This window comes from Anolis carolinensis, chromosome 4 (assembly GCF_035594765.1).
Source record: "Anolis carolinensis isolate JA03-04 chromosome 4, rAnoCar3.1.pri, whole genome shotgun sequence".
Lineage (NCBI taxonomy): Eukaryota > Metazoa > Chordata > Lepidosauria > Squamata > Dactyloidae > Anolis > Anolis carolinensis.
Window position 1 is genome coordinate 147,349,300 of NC_085844.1, and position 20,286 is coordinate 147,369,585.

At 39.2% G+C, this 20,286-nt stretch overlaps 1 protein-coding gene across 2 annotated transcripts in view; it reads left to right on the forward strand.

The window, feature by feature from the left end:
• The window catches only part of abcd3 (ATP binding cassette subfamily D member 3), a 51,365-nt gene extending 34,189 nt beyond the window's left edge, over nt 1-17,176 (forward strand). For both annotated transcript variants that reach the window (XM_008109184.3, XM_008109183.3), the window contains exons 11-23: nt 913-982; nt 1,477-1,574; nt 1,666-1,757; nt 2,300-2,388; nt 2,476-2,548; nt 3,096-3,159; nt 4,034-4,111; nt 4,204-4,269; nt 4,353-4,442; nt 7,247-7,366; nt 8,348-8,452; nt 11,100-11,156; nt 14,154-17,176. In XM_008109184.3, coding sequence (XP_008107391.1) covers nt 913-982; nt 1,477-1,574; nt 1,666-1,757; nt 2,300-2,388; nt 2,476-2,548; nt 3,096-3,159; nt 4,034-4,111; nt 4,204-4,269; nt 4,353-4,442; nt 7,247-7,366; nt 8,348-8,452; nt 11,100-11,156; nt 14,154-14,231 — 1,080 coding nt within the window. In that variant the 3' untranslated portion in view covers nt 14,232-17,176. The remainder of the gene's footprint in view (nt 1-912; nt 983-1,476; nt 1,575-1,665; nt 1,758-2,299; nt 2,389-2,475; nt 2,549-3,095; nt 3,160-4,033; nt 4,112-4,203; nt 4,270-4,352; nt 4,443-7,246; nt 7,367-8,347; nt 8,453-11,099; nt 11,157-14,153) is intronic.
• The last annotated feature ends 3,110 nt before the right edge of the window (nt 17,177-20,286 follow it).

Here is a 20,286-nt window from a genome sequence, read left to right on the forward strand (position 1 = left end):
GATGCTTAGTCCATGTTTATGAATGCCCAGCCCTAATTTTCTGATAAAGTTGTATTCAGCACTTTACCCCCAGCCCTTGCCTATAGTCTGCTTTTTGCATGAGTCCATGGCCAGCCCTCTCTTGTCTGATCATGCACACCATATTCCTGGTTACTGTTGTTGGTTTGATCCATGTTTACAAGGTTTTTATACCCTGCTGTTTTTACTGTTTTAATTAGACTACATGTTACATTATTTTATTATGTTTTAACTGTGTTTTAGCTGGTAAATTTTGTTGTATGCTTTGGGCTTGGTCCCGTGTGTAAGCTGCCCCAATTCCCTTTGGAGAGATGGTGTGGGCTATAAAAATAAAATAATAATTATTATTATTATAATTATTTAGTGCAATTTAATGCCATTTGAATTGTAGTATATGGGTCTGCACCAGGCATGAGCCAACTTTGGTCCTCCAAGTGTTTTGAACTTCAACTCCCACAATTCCGGCTATTAGGAATTGTAAGAGTTGAAGTCCAAAACACCTGGAGGGCCAAAGTCTGCCCATGCATGGTCTACAGTGACTATATAATGCAGTTCAAAGTGCATTATGTGGCAGTGTAGAACCAGCCTCAGTTGTTTTCTCCCTTCTGGGCTATGAGAGTGAAAATAAATTAATCAATGAACCATGAAAGACTAGCATTCTTTCTACCTATTAAATGTTACTTGGGAGTGTATTACGCTCCCTTAAGCACTTAGCCCTTGTATACTGTATAGTATATTTCAATGTTTGCTTGTTACATGTTCCCACAAATGTATGCATATCTTAATTCTCAAAGAAGCAGACAGAGTTTCATTGTAATGAAGAGCTACTAATTCTTTTGTCTAAATATTGTGGATGTATGGGCATAATTCCTTTTTTTTTTTTCATTTCCCCAGGTCGAGCACTTGCATAAGTTCATCTTGTTTCGGTTTACTATGGGCTTTATAGACACCATTATTGCCAAATGTAAGTGTGGTCAACTATTTTCTCCCCTGTCATAGGCATCTGTAAACTAGCATGTATAGGCTACTTTGGTGAATGAGTAGCCTTGCTGGCGACTCTTTGGTTTTACTCTGTCATTGCCTTTCACAAGTAGGAGAATTCGAGTCAGGTGGCCAGGATTCTCAATTCCACTTTTATGCCCCCCTCATGCAACATTTCGTTGCATTACGGAAAATCCACCCAGCACCTAGGAATGGGTTCTCAGGAGGAGAGGAATGGAGAATTCTCCTGGAACTAGTAGAGTTCTGCTGACATTTCTTTAGAGCCAAACTGCTTTCTAAACTAAACGTAACCGAAGTTTGCTTAGTTGGAATTTAATGGGTGGGACTAGCAAGAAATGGAGTAGAAAAGCTGTGTAGTTGCTGCCTGATTATTGAATTTATGTATGCTTTAAAAATCATGATTACTTTTCACTCAGAACAAACACTTGAAAGAAACATTTTATTTAAATCTTACAGATCTTGCCACTGTAGTTGGCTACCTGGTTGTTAGCCGCCCATTCTTGAATTTAGCTCATCCACGCCATCAGAACAGTACACATGCAGAACTATTGGAGGTATGTAATGTGCTACCAAAAGTAGCTATGACTGGATGGTATATATGTTATCAGTTCATTTAAGAGTGTTTCCGTGTTTTGTTACACAAAGGATTACTACCAAAGTGGAAGAATGTTGCTGAGAATGTCTCAAGCTCTTGGCAGGATAGTTCTAGCAGGTCGCGAGATGACACGGTTGGCTGGGTAAGGTTGATCAATGTATATAACTAGATGTCTTCATAAAACTCATGCTGATATCTATTTATTAATTACAGCCACCCCTCCATATTTAAAGTTTTTACTTTGACAGATTTGATTATTCACGGATTTGATTAATAATATTCTTTCTGGAAGTCTCTAGGGCACACATGTTCAAATGCAAGGCCCATGGGCTGCATTTGGCTTGCTATATCATTTTATGTGGCCCATGGGGCTTTCAGTGTGAGTGCCTTTTTCTGTAATGAGTTTAGACTTGGTTTGGGGGAGGGGGGCTCAAGATTTACTGTCACCGATATTATGGCAGATTCAGCAAAAGTGGGGTCCATCCTCTGATAGATTCAGCGAGGGTCTTATATGTCTCCTTGTCTTCTAGAAATTGGATATTTCTATTCTATGGGAATGATAAGTTGTTGAATGATCTTAAGAGTGTCAGGAAACATGGTTTAAAATTCTCTGGTATAATAAAATGTAATTTGTTTGCACCTTCTGTTAATGATTGTCACTTAAATGAAAATTTTACACTTCAGTTTCACAGCTCGAATTACAGAATTAATGCAAGTTCTGAAAGAGTTAAACAGTGGCAAATACCAGCGGACTATGTTAACACAAGATAAAGGTAACTGACAGTCTTAATGGAAATATTTAATTCATGACAACTCTTGTTTGTATCCTAATGTTTATGTGTATTTGTTTTTGATTTCAGAGTCAGATCTAGAACCAGCTATCCCATTGATTCCTGGAGCTGGACAAATTGTAATAGAAGATAACATTATCAAGTAAGAAAAGTTTTCATTTGATATTTATTGTTGTTGTTGTATGCCTTCAAGCTGTTTCTAACCTATGGAAAAGATAAGGATTTTTTGGGGGGCACAATTTGTTCATAATTCTGTATCATCTGAAGCTTTGGAGAACTTCTGCTAGTTGGAGTCAGCAGTACTGGGCAAAATTAACCAATGATCTAATTTGACATAAGGCAGCTTTGTATAATTGCTTACATCTTCACAGCGATTGTCATCTCTTTGACCCAAATAACTTTTTCTGTGCCATATGGAATTAGATATAAATAGAAGTTATAGGTAGAAGAAATGTATGTGTTTGAATTACTTATATGTTTAGATTGAGATGTGTTTTATAGTTTACCAGTGCGGCATTGAATTTTTGCCGGATTTGTAAGCTGCCTTGAATCTCCTCCAGGGTCGAGAAAGGCGCGGTAGAAATGGGAGTAATAAATAAATAAATAAATCATAAATGTATCTTGGAGGTATTTTTCATTGTGTAGGAGTAATTTAGTAAGTATAACTAATGTGTTTCTTTTCATTGAAGGTTTGACCATGTCCCATTGGCGACACCCAATGGTGATATCTTGATAAAAGATCTCAACTTTGAGGTATGTTGTCACATTCAAATTGTAATGATTGATTGGATCCAGGTTTATCTGTCCAGTCCCCAGAATATATCTTTGCACAGTGAAGAGACATTTGTAAAAATTGTAGTGTGTGATGAAGGTGAGAAAACTGAAGTGGATTTAACTTTTACCTCAAGCAATGTTGGTTTCTTGACAATAAAACGTTATTGTATTGGCATCAATAAATTCACCTAAAATGTGGAGCACTCCTAGCTACCATAAAATGATAAACCATAATTATAATGCACGAAAGTAAACTGACTTATTGTATCAAATAAGCTACCTCATCTCACAGCCCAAACCTAGACCTTTTACTGAGTTTCACTGAGCCAGATCTTATGTTTTCCCCTAGTAAATATGCTTAGGTATGCTGTCAGATTGCTTCTGTAATTTCTTGCAGTTCCAGATCTCTGTCTCTGCTATGAAGGTGCAACCTTCTTTGTTCTAATCTGCCTTGGATTCCATCTCTTAATAAAAGTTGAATATAAATACATTCATAATGAATTAGATTTAACTGAATAATAAAGAAGAAAAACTTGGATATTTTGTGCTTAAATGTCCATCTTGAATGCTTAAGCAAACATCATGGTAAAACCATAAAAAAAATCTATGCCAAGTGGCTGAGAACTATGGATATTTACAATGTGTGAGATAACAATACTATAAAATGCCTACTTTGCTTGTCAAGTTTTGTATAAATTCTGAAACAAAATATGAGAGTTAAGTATTTTAGTCTGTGGTTATGATTAGAGAGGCTACATCAATAGCATCTTATGCAATCTGAGCAGTTACTCTTACTGCCTTTAATGTAAACTTTCCAAAAATGTAAATGCTTGCTTCCTTGATCTTTTTCCAGGTACGATCAGGTGCAAATGTTCTGATTTGTGGACCAAATGGATGTGGAAAGAGTTCCCTCTTCCGTGTCCTTGGTGAGGTGCGTAAAGGCAAGAGTAAGAACACTTTTAATAGCAACAACGTCAAAGTAACACATTCCTAAACTGTATTACTTTTCTTTTCCTATTGCAGTTATGGCCTCTGTTTGGTGGCTGTCTGACGAAACCTGAGAGAGGAAAGCTATTTTATGTTCCCCAGGTAAAGCAAACCATCTCCTGATAAAGCATTCCTTCTTTTTACAGTGTGTCAGCATTTGTTGATTCTTTATTATTTCATTTCAGAGGCCATATATGACTCTTGGAACTCTCAGAGACCAAGTAATTTATCCAGATACAATAGAAGAACAGAAAAGAAAAGGGATATCTGACCAGGTAATCTTTCTATAATTTTTATAGATATATTTTTATTGCAAAACTAAGAAAGGCTAAATTCACTGTCAACTTGGATAGAAAAAGAATGCAGTCATCAGAAATGGAAGCAAACTTGTAAGCCTTTACACATTATTTCACTTAATGTTCATAGAATCATAGAATAATAATGTTGGAAGAGACCACATGGGCCATCTGGTCCAACCCCTCGCCATGCAGGAAAAGCACAATCAAAGCACCCCTGACGGATGGCTATCCAGCCTCTGTTTAAAAGCCTCCAAGTAAGGAGATTCCACCACACTCCGTAGAGAGTTCCACTGCTGAACAGCTCTTTCAGTCAGAAAGTTCTTCCTTATGTTCAGGTAAAATCTCCTTTCCTGTAATTTGAACCCATTGCTCCAAGTCCTGGTTTCCAGGGCAGCAGAAAACAAGTCTGCCCCTTCTTCTTTATGATACCCTTTCACATGATACATGGCTATCATGTCTCCTCTCAACCTTCTGTTCTGCAGGCGAACCTTACAAAGCTATTTAAGATATTCCTCATAGGGCATAGCCCCCAGACCTTTGATCATTTTAGTTGCCCTCCTATGGACACCTTCTAGCTTGTTAATATCTCTTTTAAACTTTGGTGCCCAGAATTGGACACAGTATTTTTGTTAATTTTGGCCTAGCTCTTTAAACTGTTAAGGACATTTGAATTCTCATCCTGTCCTCTGGACTATTAGCTATCCCTCTAATTTGGTGTCATCTGCAAACTTGTTGGTATATTTTATTAATATAAACAGACAAAATAAAAAAAATGTTGATATGCTTTTGTCATTCTCTTTCAGGTGAATGTTACTTAGTTGAGTGCAAACAATTTTGTTTTCTTCAACTATTCTTCTTATAATTGTGATCAGTTCTAATATGAGGGGGAAATTTAAAAGTATGTAAATAAAAAGAAAAATATCTGTTTTAATGAAGGATTGCTGGTGGGAAAGAAGTAATGATGTATCTTCTGAGACCTCATTCTCCAGCAGGGATACGATATTTCAAAACTGAAAATCTATAAAGACATTGCCAACAATACCATGGATGATAGAGGTAGTATGTTTCCTAGTCAGTCCTTGGATTTGGCTGCCTCATAGATCATTAAAGGACTTCACGAATACATATATCTTTATAGACATCTGTTTAGTGTGGACAAAGCCATTCAAGCTGCTGCAAGCCCCAGTGTGACCAGTTGTGATCTGGGATTGCCTTGTAAAAGCAATACATTTCTACCTGGTCCCTCACTTAGAGTGAATAGCACTTTTTACCCAAGTGATCATCTGTGCAAGCATCCAAGTACAGGCAGGCCCCAAGTTCCAAACATCTAACTTACAAACGATTCATAGTTAAGAACGGTGGTTGGACAACAGGAAGTGAGAGAAATCTACCCCTTGGAAGGAAATCCACTCCTGAAAGTGTTATTATGAGGAAAAGGTGTCTCCACTGAAGCTTTATCACCAATCCAAATTTCCACAACAAGCCATTTTTTTTTTCAAAATCCAGTTATCACAGGGACAGAAAGTGAGGTGACATTTTCTAAAAGGGATACACAGAGCAAGACAACCCTTCCCTAAGCTATCCAAAGCTTATATATATATTTGGCTGGAGTTACAGTTAAAAATGTTCTGACTTACATAAAAATTCAACTTACGAACAGACCTACTTCTTTGTAACTTGGGGACTACCTGTATGTGTTAATTTTTTAGTCTAAAGGAAAAAGCTAGGATGCTTAGTAGCTGACATTAAACACTGAATGCATGAATAAGATGGGAGTTAAACGGGACAAAATCTATCATGCCAACCTACTTGCATGGAATGTTATCCTCTTCATAGGTTTGTGACGTAGGAGATGTTGGAAATAGAAAACTTCACACAATAAGCCATAACAGTTGCTATTGGTTATCTCACCTTTGTGTTCATGTTTACATTATAAAAATGAAACAAAATACATAAAAGTTTGAATTTTTCAATTTTCATTACTTGATTTGAAAAGCTCAGTGCAGGTGAAGTTGCAGTGATAGTAGCTTTTTCTATATCAGGTTAAGATTGAAAGGCAGGGAGCAAACAGTGAAGTCATAGTTAGAGATGGGAAGGCCTGGAACTCCACAGAACTCCACAGAAATGTAGCACAGAAATCTGGCCACTGCTTTCCCTTTCCTACCTTAGGGGAAGAGGGAAAATGTGGCCAGGTAGCTCATGTGGACACTTTCAACAGAAAGAAGGAAATCATGAAAATGAACAAAATCTGGCTGCCAGCATTTGAAAAACTCCAAAATCAGAACAGTAAATAAGGAGCACCACTCTAAAAACAGAAGAATTATCCCGGCCATGAAAGCCTTCAACAACATATTTTTGTTGAGTTTTGTTATTATTGTAACAACTGTATATATATATTTGTTTTCTTGCCATAATAATTCTAGTAATGGCTTCATTGCTAACAATGGTTCTTCCATGTTTAGTATTGTTCATGGCCCTCTGAACCGACAGGCTCCAGATCCAAAATTTTAGTCTCTGTGGATTGTCATATCCTATATTACTAAATGCCTTCAAGAGCGTGGAGCTTCTGAAAAGTGTGTGTTCACATCATCATCATTTAATGATATGGGGCTTGATTTTCCATTTTTTTTAAGGGTCCCGGTGCAATTACGTACTGAAACATTATAAACTAGACTTTAAAAAAAAATCCTTCTGAAGGTGACACTGTTAGATAAACTTCAAGAGGTCACAAAGAAATTACTTTTACAAGATAGTTGATTTACGTTTGTTTCTCTTAACAGGTGCTAAAGGAATATTTAGACAATGTCCAACTGGGTCAGATCCTGGAACGCGAAGGAGGCTGGGATAGTGTTCAGGATTGGATGGACGTTCTCAGTGGAGGGGAAAAACAGAGAATGGCAGTAAGTATTTCCCTTTTCATGCACCATTTTTAGGAGAGCTTAAATAAAGTTGCTATCCAATATGAAATATGAGCAAACTGTTATAAAATGCTGGTGCTGAGTATAATTAAAAACAGAAAGCTGTTTCCTTACATTACAACCTTTTAAAGTAATGATAAACTTTTTATTTCTGGGTCAGAATATTGTCTCTTCTGTCCAATCCTTAATCTGGTAACAACTTTTATAGTCACAGGAACTGAATCTTTTACGTGCAGACCACATGCTCTAATAATGCTTTCTCATAAATTTCACATGCTTTCTCATAAATCTGTATAGTACCATCAGATTGAGAGCTATTTTGATGGTTTTCAATTGGAAAGCAATTGGAAAGGAAGAAAGGTAAAAATACTTCAGTGCACAAAATTAGGGATGGAGAACCTGAGTCCCACCAGCTTTTCCTGGACTTCCCTTTCCTTCAACCTAGCCACTGGCGAGAAATGATGGGGTTGGTAAAGAACCAGAATGGTATTATGGTTTTGAGCATTGGACCTGAACTCTGGAAACTAGGATTTGATTTCCTGCTTCGCCATGGAAAACCACTGGGTGACCTTGGGCAAATCATATTGTATGAGTCTCAGAAAATCCTGTGATACATTTGGCTTGGGGTTGCCATAAGTTGGAAACAACTTGAAGACACATGGCAACAAGTAAACCATCACAATCTGGACAGGGAGTGTTTTCCTATTTACGCACTAAACATAAGTAGCACTCACTTTTACTAGAACTTACAAACACTGATGCTTCATTTAAAACATAGGGATTATAGGATAAAATCAGATGTATATAACAATACTATCCCTGCTGTATATATCCCCTCTTGTGCAATCATTTGTATTTCCTTATGTGCAAAAGCTAATTTCAGCCTAATATTCTAAAATGATATAAATTGCAAAATTGTCACAGTGTTTAGCATGTTATTTAGCATTTACTTTATCCTTGCAGATGGCCAGACTGTTTTACCACAAACCTCAGTTCGCCATTTTGGATGAATGTACTAGTGCCGTTAGCGTTGATGTAGAAGGCTATATCTACAACCACTGTCGGAAAGTATGTGCACCTGTTTTACATTGGCTTAAGTTGAAATTTTGAAAGCAAAATCAAGAAGTGGTGGTACATCTACATTATTATGTGTTGATATAACAAAGTAGAGGCAAAACATTTTCTTGAAGAAAATAAAGCATAGGAGAGATGACATTTAAGTCATGTATGATAGCATCTGGATGAGCAAATTGCTCCTCTTCATCTTTTACGTTGGATGTGTATCTAGTAGTGTCCTTACACTCACAAAAACTCTTCCATACAGAAGATAAATATGTGAGTAGAAGTGAGATCAGCCACCTTCACGCTTCTCCTGTAGGGATGTCCTATAGGCCCATCCTCATCTGAGAGTTGGAGGGCCTTGTGGGGAAATGAAATGGGATATGGCATGGAAGCTGCAGCTAAGAAGACAATTTTATGGAAATCACTTCTGGGACATTTGCGGCTCTAAATCCGGCATGGACAAACTTCAACCTTCCAGTGATTTGGACTTCCACAATTACTAATAGCCAGTAACTGAGGTGGGAAGGGTGGAGAAGTCAGTATTTAGGTTTGGAGACCAGAAGTAGGGTTAACTCTTTCCTCCCTCATGGATTCTGTAGTATGCTACCACATGCATCCTAGACCCCTGCCCATCCTGGCTGGTGAGAGAAGCCAGAGGGGGATTGGCCGAGTGGGTGAAGGTGGTGGTGAATGCCTCCCTTCGGGAAGGCATATTTCCAGCGAGCCTTAAATTGGCTGTGATTAAACCGCTGTTGAAGAAGCCATCACTGGACCCCACTCAATTGGAGAACTATCGGCCTATTTCCAATCTCCCCTTTCTGGGCAAGGTCGTGGAACGTGTGGTGGCCGCACAACTCCAGGCATTCTTGGTAGATACTGATTTTCTGGATCCGGCACAGTCTGGTTTCAGGCCGGGGCATGATACCGAGACAGCCTTGGTCGCCTTAGTCGATGATCTACGCCGGGAACTGGACAGGGGGAGTGTGTCCCTGCTGGTTCTGCTGGACCTCTCAGCGGCCTTCGATACTGTCGATCACGGGGTGCCTTGCCGGGATGGGTCTCGGGGGTACTGTTCTGCAGTGGCTCCGGTCCTTCCTGGAGGGGCGTTCCCAGATGGTGTCATTGGGGGACACCTGCTCGGCCCCACAACCATTGACTTGTGGGGTCCCGCAGGGGTCAATACTGTCTCCCATGTTGTTCAACATATACATGAAGCCGCTGGGAGAGATCATCCGGAGTTTCGGGGTGAGGTGTCATCTGTACGCAGATGATGTCCAGCTCTGTCACTCCTTCCCACCTGTCACTAAGAAGGCTGTTCAGGTCCTGAACCGGTGTCTGGCCGCTGTATCTGACTGGATGAGGTCGAACAAATTGAAACTTAATCCAGACAAGACAGAGGTCCTCCTGGTCAGTCGCAGGGCTGAACAGGGTATAGGGTTACAGCCTGTGTTGGATGGGGTCGCACTCCCCCTGAAGACACAGGTTCGCAGTCTGGGGGTTCTCCTGGACTCATCGCTGAGCCTGGAGCCCCAGGTCTCGGCGGTGGCCAGGGGAGCCTTCGCACAACTCCGCCTTGTGCGCCAGCTGCGCCCGTACCTTGGGAGGTCTGACTTGGCCACGGTGGTCCACGCTCTGGTTACAGCTCGTTTGGACTACTGCAACGCGCTCTACGTGGGGCTGCCTTTGAAGACGGCTCGGAAGCTCCAACTAGTACAACGGGCGGCAGCCAGACTAATAACAGGAGTGGCTTACAGGGAGCGTACTACTCCCATGTTGAGTCAGCTCCACTGGCTGCCGATATGCTACCGAGCCCAATTCAAAGTGCTGGTTTTGACCTACAAAGCCCTAAATGGTTCTGGCCCATCTTACCTGTCCGAACGTATCTCCCCCTATGAGCCTTCTAGAACTCTTAGATCATCGGGGGAGGCCCTGCTCTCGGTCCCACCAGCCTCGCAGGTAAGGCTGGTGGGAACAAGGGACAGGGCCTTCTCGGTGGTGGCTCCTCGGCTGTGGAACACCCTCCCCAGCAACATACGGCAGATACCAACTCTCCTAGGCTTCAGGAAAGCCTTAAAGACATGGTTGTGCACACAGGCTTTTAATGAATGAGAACATGGGCTTTACATGACCTGTATGAAGACTTGAGGATTCTGGATGAATGGTTTTTAATCTTGGACATTTTTAAAATTTTATATAATGTGTTTTTATTTTGTAATGGTATCTGTTTTATATGAACTGTTGTTTTGTAGATTGTTTTATGTGAATGGCTGTTTTTACATTGTTTTAGGCATTGAATTTTTGCCTATTTACTGTAAGCCGCTTTGAGTCTCCTAGGAGAGAAAGGGGGGTTAAAAGTAATGTATGTATGTAAATAAATAAATAAATAAATAAATAAATGTCAGTTGTGTGCCTCCACGAGCTGTTGTTAGCTCTAAAGGAGGAGCTAAAGAGATACCACAATACATTCTGAAAATTGATCCTGAGGGCTGATTCATATACCTGCTGCAAACTGGCTAATTTTAGAAGGATAAAACAAAACCATGGGAGATCTGATCTCCTGCATGAAATAGTGCATCTTTCATTTTGGTAAGGCTCGATGGAAGACTAGTATCAGAAAGCTTAGTTAATCATCCACTGTTTTCTCTCACTTTAGGTTGGTATCACACTCTTCACAGTATCTCACAGAAAATCCCTTTGGAAACACCATGACGTAAGATTTCTTTCATTTCAATATTTCATGTGTATATTGATACATAAAATGCATACCTCTTTCATTCAAAAGCTTTGGCTTCCTACAATGAAATGTAGCTTAATTGCAGAATTTGCATATGTAGAAGATTTCTGTAAACTGGAACAGTCAGGGGTTATTTGTTTAATTGTTTTAAAATAGGTAAATAAAGATGAAGTTGAAATAATTCATTAGGAATTAACTATAGCTTGACAATTATAATAAATCAAGAAATAAAGTGTGACTCTAGGAGAGTTTCTGTTTTTGTAACCGTTGACCCACCTTAAAATTCCCTGGGCTCTAGTCCATGTGGCCGCTAGCAAGTTCTAGAAGCAGATTATTAGCTCTTGTTTGATCATAGCTGCCAGCCCTTTCTTAATTCTAAGGGATTTATAAATTATCGACAACATTTTGAACTGGAGATAGAAACAAATGTTTCATTGCTTTATTGAGATAATGTGTTCTCCGTACAAATGAACCTTGTTCACACCCTAGTCTCAACATTTTTCATTACTTAGAAAGCCAGAACACTATTTAAGAACATCTGTTTGTTGATATATACTTGTACGTATGTATCCAGTGCTGTTACCTGTATCATAGAAAATAATTTCAATTTAGATAAGATACCATATTGGCCATCAGATTGGAAAAAATCAGTTTACATCCCCATACCAAAAAAGGGAAATGCTAAAGAATGTTCAAACTTCTGTACAGTGGCACTTATTTCCCATGCCAGTAAGGTTATGCTCAAGATCCTGCAAGGCAGACTTCAGCAATACATGGAGCGAGAGCTGCCAGATGTCCAAGCTGGGTTTAGAAAAGGCAGAGGAACAAGAGACCAAATTGCCAATATCCGTTGGATAATGGAGGAAGCCAGGGAGTTTCAGAAAAACATCTACTTCTGCTTTATTGACTACTCTAAAGCCTTCGACTCTGTGGACCATAACAAACTGTGGCATGTGCTTGGTGGTATGGGGATACCAAGTCACCTTGTCTGTCTCCTGAGAAATCTGTATAAAGACCAAGTAGCCACAGTAAGAACAGACCACGGAACAACAGACTGGTTCAAGATTGGGAAAGGAGTGCGGCAGGGCTGTATACTATCGCCCTACCCTTTCAACTTGTACGCAGAACACATCATGCGACGTGCGGGTCTTGATGAATCCAAGGCTGGAGTTAAAATTTCTGGAAGAAACATTAACAACCTTAGGTATGCAGATGATACCACTCTGATGGCTGAAAGTGAGGAAGAGCTAAGGAGCCTTATCACCAAAGTGAAAGAAGAAAGTGCAAAAGCCGGGCTGCAGTTAAACATCAAGAAAACCAAAATCATGGCAACCAGACCGATTGACAACTGGCAAATAGAGGGAGAAAACGTGGAGGCAGTGACAGACTTTATATTTCTAGGTGCGAAGATCACTGCAGATGCAGACTGCAGCCAGGAAATCAGAAGATGTCTACTTCTTGGGAGGAGAGCAATGGCCAACCTTGACAAAATAGTGAAGAGCAGAGACATCACAATGGCAACAAAGGTCCGCATAGTGAAAGCAATGGTATTCCCCATAGTAACCTATGGATGCGAGAGTTGGACCATAAGGAAGGCTGAGTGAAAGAAGATAGATGCTTTTGAACTTTGGTGCTGGAGGAAAATCCTGAGAGTGCCTTGGACCGCAAGAAGATCCAACCAGTCCATCCTCCAGGAAATAATGCCCGACTGCTCACTGGAGGGAAGGATATTAGAGGCAAAGTTGAAGTATTTTGGCCACATCATGAGAAGACAGGAAAGCTTGGAGAAGAGAATGATGCTGGGGAAAATGGAAGGAAAAAGGAAGAGGGGGCGACCAAGGGCGAGATGGATGGACGGTATCCTTGAAGTGACTGGCTTGACCTTGAAAGAACTGGGGGCGGTGACGGCCGACAGGGAGCTCTGGCGTGGACTGGTCCATGAGGTCACGAAAATGACTGAACGAGTGAGACGATGACGACCATATTGAAGAACTATTCTTTGTTCTCCAGCAGACTTACCAAATAAGTTTTGAATCATGAGTTTTTGATTTGCATTCTATTGCCACTGTATGTTGATCTTTGTACCATGTGTTTTGGTGTTTGCTTTTATAATGCCATGTTTTGATACATGTATTTATTGTACGTATTATATGTTCATATGTTTTGACTTCGTTGTACTACTCCTTGAGCCATTAGGAGAGATGGATGATGATGATGATGATAATAATGATAATGATAATCAGAAACACAGGGAAACCATTGAAATCCACAAGCATGTGGACAGTTTCAACAGAAAGGAGGAAACCATGAAAATGAACAAAATCTGGCTACCAGTATTTTAAAACTCTAAAATCAGGACAGTAAATAAAGAACAACACTCAGAAAACAAAGGAATTTCAGGCATGAAACAATCAGGGCCAGCTAACACTTCCCAACAAATGATTCCCCCAGGTAGGAAGAAGCCAAGCTTTGAAGCTGCAAAGCCATTCAGTGCTAACCAAGATGACTAATTGCCACATTCACACTTGCCTCAAGCAGACAAGAGTTCTTTCTCCCACCCAGATATATAAACCCCACTTGTCTAGTTTCCAACAGACCTCACAACCTCTGAGGATGCCTGTCGTAATTGTGTGTGAAATTTCAGGAGAGAATGCTTCTGGAACATGGCCATACAGCCTGGAAAACTCACAGCAGCCTAATGATTCCAGCCATGAAAGCCTTCCACAACGCAACTGATTGAGCTTTTTATAGATTGATTAGTCCTTTGGCACGCTACTAGTACCGCCAGATGGCGCTGTAACCTATACAACTCTTTACTGTATTTTTACAAGAAATAATTGGTGTGTATTATTGTGTAGACAGTCCTTATAGAGGCAGTGATTACCTTTTAAAACCCACACTTACTAACAAGTGTTGCATATGGACATGCATTGTAATAATCTTAGCTTATAATGCATATTTCTTTCTTTCCAGTTTTATCTTCACATGGATGGAAGAGGAAATTACGAATTCAAGAAAATCACTGAAGACACAGTTGAATTTGGTTCTTAAATACCCCCACCCCACCAATCTACAGCTTCTTTCAGTAACTGATAACAGCACAGAGCATAGAAAGACAGAGTACACTGTAACAAAGCTACTTGACTTACTCTTTAACTCAGTTACTAGGGGTAGGGTAATAGGATGTCTGAAAGATGCTCTCTGTGCATTTATGTAGGAAATTACTAATTTGTGTATATGTTGGTTTAATTATTACTGTGTACTAAGAATGTCCTTATTCTTGTGGTTTTTTAAAAGAAGAAAACCTGCCTAAATTAAATTGGGCTTTAATCACTATAAAATTGATTCATCCTGGGATGTAAACATTCTGGAGTCAATTCATTTGGCTTCTGTATGTCTTGCACTTTCTCTGGGGAAGAGTACGTATTAATGTTAGGACCGCTACCTCTTCTGGGCCAGGCACAGCAGGCATGATTATCTATGTCACCTCCTGGTGTGGCAACTGTGTTAAATATCATTATTCTTTTCCATGTAATTTTAATCTCTTTTGCTGCAGCATTGCACAAGGCAGTGAGTATTTTCCTTCATCCAAAGTTGTGGTAGGACTCTGCCTACAACAGGACTGGTTTTAGGGAGGGGCAGAGCTCCAGGCCTAATTGCTAAAGAGATGAACTCATACCATTGGAAATCTGTTCTCTTTTCTATAGCCTTCCATGCTTTTTCAGTCCTATTCTTCCAATCTGCCCATGAAGATCCACAAAAATAAAACAGCACAGGTTCCATTTTGAGTCTCAAAGGGGGACAGACAGAGGAACGAGGAAAATCATATAGTTTAAAAATTCTGCACTTCAGAATAGATGATAGACTGAAGTGTCTGACTAAGGTGTCTGCCCTATTGAAACTGGATACATACATTCTAAATACACTGCCATGGGCAGCTGCTGTACAGGGATGATTTCTAAAAAATTAATCAGATCTGATTTTTGGAACGTGAGGTTTTTTTATTTACCTCCTAATAAAAAATGCTTCATGCTGGTAAGCACTATCTCCATGAGGTAGTTGCAAACTTATACCTGTTGGCAATGACCAATTGGCGCAAGAGAATTTTAAAACTAGTGATTTTCAAGTAAAAGCAGATATAAACACCCCAGGGATGACATGAGATCATTGCCAAAGTAGTATCCTAGATAGGACTCAGAGGAGAAACAGTTGGTTAGCCTGGACTAAGCTGCCATAATCATTCTTAAAAGCACTTCAGCCCAATAAAGGTCTGGGCACATGATTTTGTCCCTATACTATAGAAATGCACTACATGAAGGCATGTATTATATATGCAAATAAATGTGATCCGTCTTTTTTTTTCTTTTGCTGCAAAATTGGTTTCATTTGTGAGTTATCACTCAGTCCTGAATAGTCTCCCTTTAGACAGGACTCTTACGTACCAAATCTACAAATGACTAATTCTATTTGTTCTTGAACTGCTCATGAGATAATGATTATGTCGAGTGTTTTATAAATGCCGTGAAATTTATACAAGTAATCAACAGAGAGCTAAAAGAGGATACATTAACAGTGACACTAATGTTAGACTTTTTGTCACTGCACATTTTCCATATTTAATATGGCAATCAGGTACCTTTCTGTACCTTTTTTTTAAAAAGCAATTTTAAAAAATTATTCTTGAGATTGCTTATGCCAGCCAACATACGCTACAGTGAATTAATACACCAGGATCATATAATGAAAACAGATTATAATCAACTGTAACATGTAGATTGGCTGCTATAATACATATAGGTGAGTCAGTGAACAGATTTTAGAATTACATTCTGCTCTGGTGTAAAAAAAAAAAAAGGTTTCTATGCTACCCAGAAACACCTCTTTTCCTATTTAATCTTTTTCTTTTAAATTAACTCTTCTGTAGTGGCTGTTCTAGAGAGGCTGGATTTCTCAGATACAAACTGTTTTTAAGAAACTGTTATAATTTTTTTAGAATGGAAATTGCTGCTTTTTAAATATCTATTATTTTTCAGAGGGGTCTGCACTAAAATTGAGTAGTAGTAGACTTGAAGTTTTTTAAATAACGTATTTTTGTCACTAACTGGAATGCACTTCTTATTTATATAGCATCCTCTGCAGAAAGCATTGCAGTTCATGACTGATTACTAAGAGCAACAGTAGAAACTGTGCTAACTTTGCCTGTCAAGTAGTACAAATTAACTTCTGTAGCCAATTGAACTAGTCTGTTGAATACAGCAGTGGATAAGAAGCTAAGAGATATCCAGTAAACGCCTGGCCTTGATAACATCCCACATTCCCATAACCATATTTTCACCAAGAGTGAATCAAAAACACCTGCCCAGTGAAGAAGGCATGTTCGAAGACCACAACATGGATCAAGTGTTCAAGGGAAGTGGCATTTTAAGATTACGTTTTTTCCTAGATGTCTTGCAAAATGATCCTGAAACATGGTTTAGCTCTGAATTTGTGCTATGATCCTGTATGCTGATTGCTACTTGTATGATTGCTTAAAGCTGGAAGTTTTGGCATGATGGGAAAATCAGCAAGCGTGATTCATATTCCCACGTTTCATAGAGAATTTTGGCCTGGTGGTATTTGCAACCTCCAGGGATCACGGATAGTTCCCATTTCAAAGGGAACAGATTGCTGTACTATATACAATAATACTTTATTGCTTGTAAGGTACTTTGGGAGGAAAGGCATTATATAAATGTAATTTTTGTCTATATAAGTGCCTCTGGAATAATAAAATTGAACTAAATAATCTTGTTTTTTAAATTAGTGTCAAGGGTTTACAAAACTCTACAAATAGTTGCCATATCAATTAAGACTGGTCTGTTCTTCATATTTTGAGAGGCTACCTACAGGTAAAAAGACAAACTGACTTATTTTCATGTAACTAAAGAAGTAGAATGAATCATTTTTAATTACCTATGAATTATACATTAAGCACAAATTAAACATTTTTACTCATATGATCTGCTATGGAGTTCAATACCTCTTTGTGTGTGTCTGTATGTGTTAACGTAATTAAATGCTTTTCAGGTATTTATTTTGAAACACACGATGGAGCCCTAAGCAAACCAAGGATCTGCTCTATAAAGGATAGTTTTTGTTGCCAAAAACTGTTTCAACTAAATTCCTCCTTCAGATCTAATTTTTATTTCATCCAATGTTGACTTACTATACAGTTCTCAGTATCTGCTGGGGTATCTGCCAGGACTGTCCTGTGGCTTGTTATGGAAACAAGGATTGTTGAGGAAGCTTCAGCAAAGACCCCTTTTCCCCATGATAATTCTTTCAGGAGTGGATTTCCCTCCGAGGGCTAGATTTCTCTCACTTTCTGTTGCTCTGCCCTCGTTCTCAACAATGAATTGGATGTTTGTAACTCTGGGACTGCCTGTATGTGACACAGAATAAGATGATGCCCCTTATATAAAATGGTGAAAAACTCAAATGAGTGTTGGAAAGTGCCTGATGACCTGTGACCTAACAGGATCTGCAGCTGAGTATGCCTACATGTTGGCTCAGCACTTGGTGAACAGCAGAAACAGTGTTCGCTGGTTTTGCTAGAATCCCCCCCCCCCCGAATATTTTCAAGTCATAGTTGGCAGAGTGTGGTGGAGGGCTCCCTCTTTGGAGGCTTTTAAGCAGAGGCTGGATGGCCATTTGTCAAGGGTGCTTTACATGTGATTTCCTGCTTCTTGGTAAGGGGTTGGACTAAATGGCCCATGAGGTTTTTTCCTGCTATATGATTCTATGAATCCATGGACATAGAAGTAGTAGATACAAAGGACTGACTATCCTTTCAATTGATCATAGGTATAGAGCATATGTCACGGGCAATTTGTCTTTTCTTTTTCTGGGGGTGGCATGTACAAGTCCACTCACTGTTGCATGTTTTGCATTTATTCAGACTTGATAGGATCTCATTTTAGGTCTACTTCATAGTGCGTCTTTCTGCACAGACTACAGGTGGACATGGTAGGTTAGAATGGGTTAAAGGCTTTACATTTGTATAGGTGCAACTGTTACAGTTTCCACAATGAGTGGTGTGGCTAAAATAGCTTATTTTTGGATTACCCAGAACAATTTTATTGGAAGGGATTGGCAGCTGCAAAAGTAAGAGCCTGCTATTGCTGTTGTGGAGGCCACACCAAATAATTTCCTGCCACCCGAAATAAAAAAAATACATCTTAAAATGACAGATATCTGTTTGTTACTTTTGGGTTGCCTGGGTTGCTCTTGCTCCTGGCAGCTTCCAAGAACTGCAGGTGACAGGCCCTAAACCAACAAATATCCACATTTTAAATACTTTGTGGTCTGGAGGAATCTGAAGAAAGGTAGCAGAGTGTAAAGAAATCTCCTGGGGACAGAAGGGGGATGCATAAGTTCTATCTCTGAATTGCTGAGAAACAAAGGCTAATATAACTTTCCTCGCCATTTTCTATGACCAACGTCATACACATCACTGAATTCCAGAGAGCTGACATGTTTTCTGACAATTAAACATTCATTACTGGTAAAGTAAACAATTCCAAATACCACAGATGGATTCTTTACTACACTAGCAAGCAAAGTGATGCTGATGTACCTGGCATATTTTTGGAAAGATTAATTAAGTTGTTCTTCCGTTGTGCAAGCTTTTCTACAGCCTTGTAGAGTTACGCATTCAGGACAATGTATGGTGAATTTGTAACTCCTGTTTTCTTCTCTTGTTACCATAATGGGGAGTAGAAATTGGAGTTGGAGCTTTATAGTTGATGCAGGACCATGAAATATACAGTGGAAACACTGAAAGATCAATATGAATCAATCAGAATTTCTGATAAAAATAGATGGCAGATACTAGACTACTAATTGGTCAATTGGAATCTAATCTCTGGCATGTATTTTATGCAAGCAATAACCAGAATGTGAAAGATGAGATTCAAAGTCTTAATCTCACATAAAGTTGTTTTTCAGATTCCACATTGACTATATATAATATTTGGGACCTGAGCACTGGCATTAAGTTATGCTGTCAGTTCTGGGTGGTAGCTACTTTAACAGATCCTTTTAATAAGAATATTAACTAGTTGTGGTGCAGCTGGTTAATAGCCTGCTGCAATAAATCACTACTGACCGAGAGGTCATGAGTTCAAAGCCCGAGTCAGATTGAGTGCCCGACTGTTAAATAGGCCCAGCTCGTCATTTACCTAAGCAACCTGAAAGACAGTTGCATCTGTCAAGTAGGAAAATTTAGGAACCGCTTATGTGGGGAGGCTAATTTAACTAATTTACGTCACCATAAAAATGTCCAGCAGCGTGTGTGCTGGAAGATGAGGAATTACTACCATCAATGACTTAGTGTCACAGTGAATGATGAAGCAGCAGCTCCTTTTGTGGCCAAAATCGAGCATACCCTCATAACGCCAGAAGCTGGAATGTTAAATAGCCTCTGTGTTGATTGTCTAATGGCATTGAATGTTTGTCATGATCCGCCCAGAGTCCCCTTCGGGATGAGAAGGGCGGAATATAAATACTGCAAATAAATAAATAAACAAATAAATTTCCTCATTGAAGAGGGGTTTTTTTTTTTTGCAGAGTTCCTTGTTCATTTATAAAGGACTTGCACTAATAAATATTCTATTGGATGTAAACAAATGTCCAAACATTTGTTCTGACTAATAGAGGAAAAATAACTGAAAGCCAAAATCACATACCGTGTTTCCCTGAAAATAAAACAGTGTCTTATATTAATTTTTGCTCCCAAAGATGTGCTAGGTCTTATTTTCAGGGGATGTCTTATTTTTCCATGAAGAAGAATTCACATGTATTGTTGAACAAAAAATGAACATTTATTATATACTGTACAGAAGTTGTCATCACAAACCAACATAACCAGACAAACTCTGAATTCTATCAAGAATTTCTTGTTACTACCATTATTTCCATGTACAACTGGTATGTACATTTACCAATCCTACATGCTCTGGTGTTCTGTTCGTTGGGCATGCTTCCAAACAAAAACGTTGCTAGGTCTTACTTTCGGGGAGGCCTTATATTTAGCAATTCAGCAAAACTTCTACTAGGTCTTATTTTT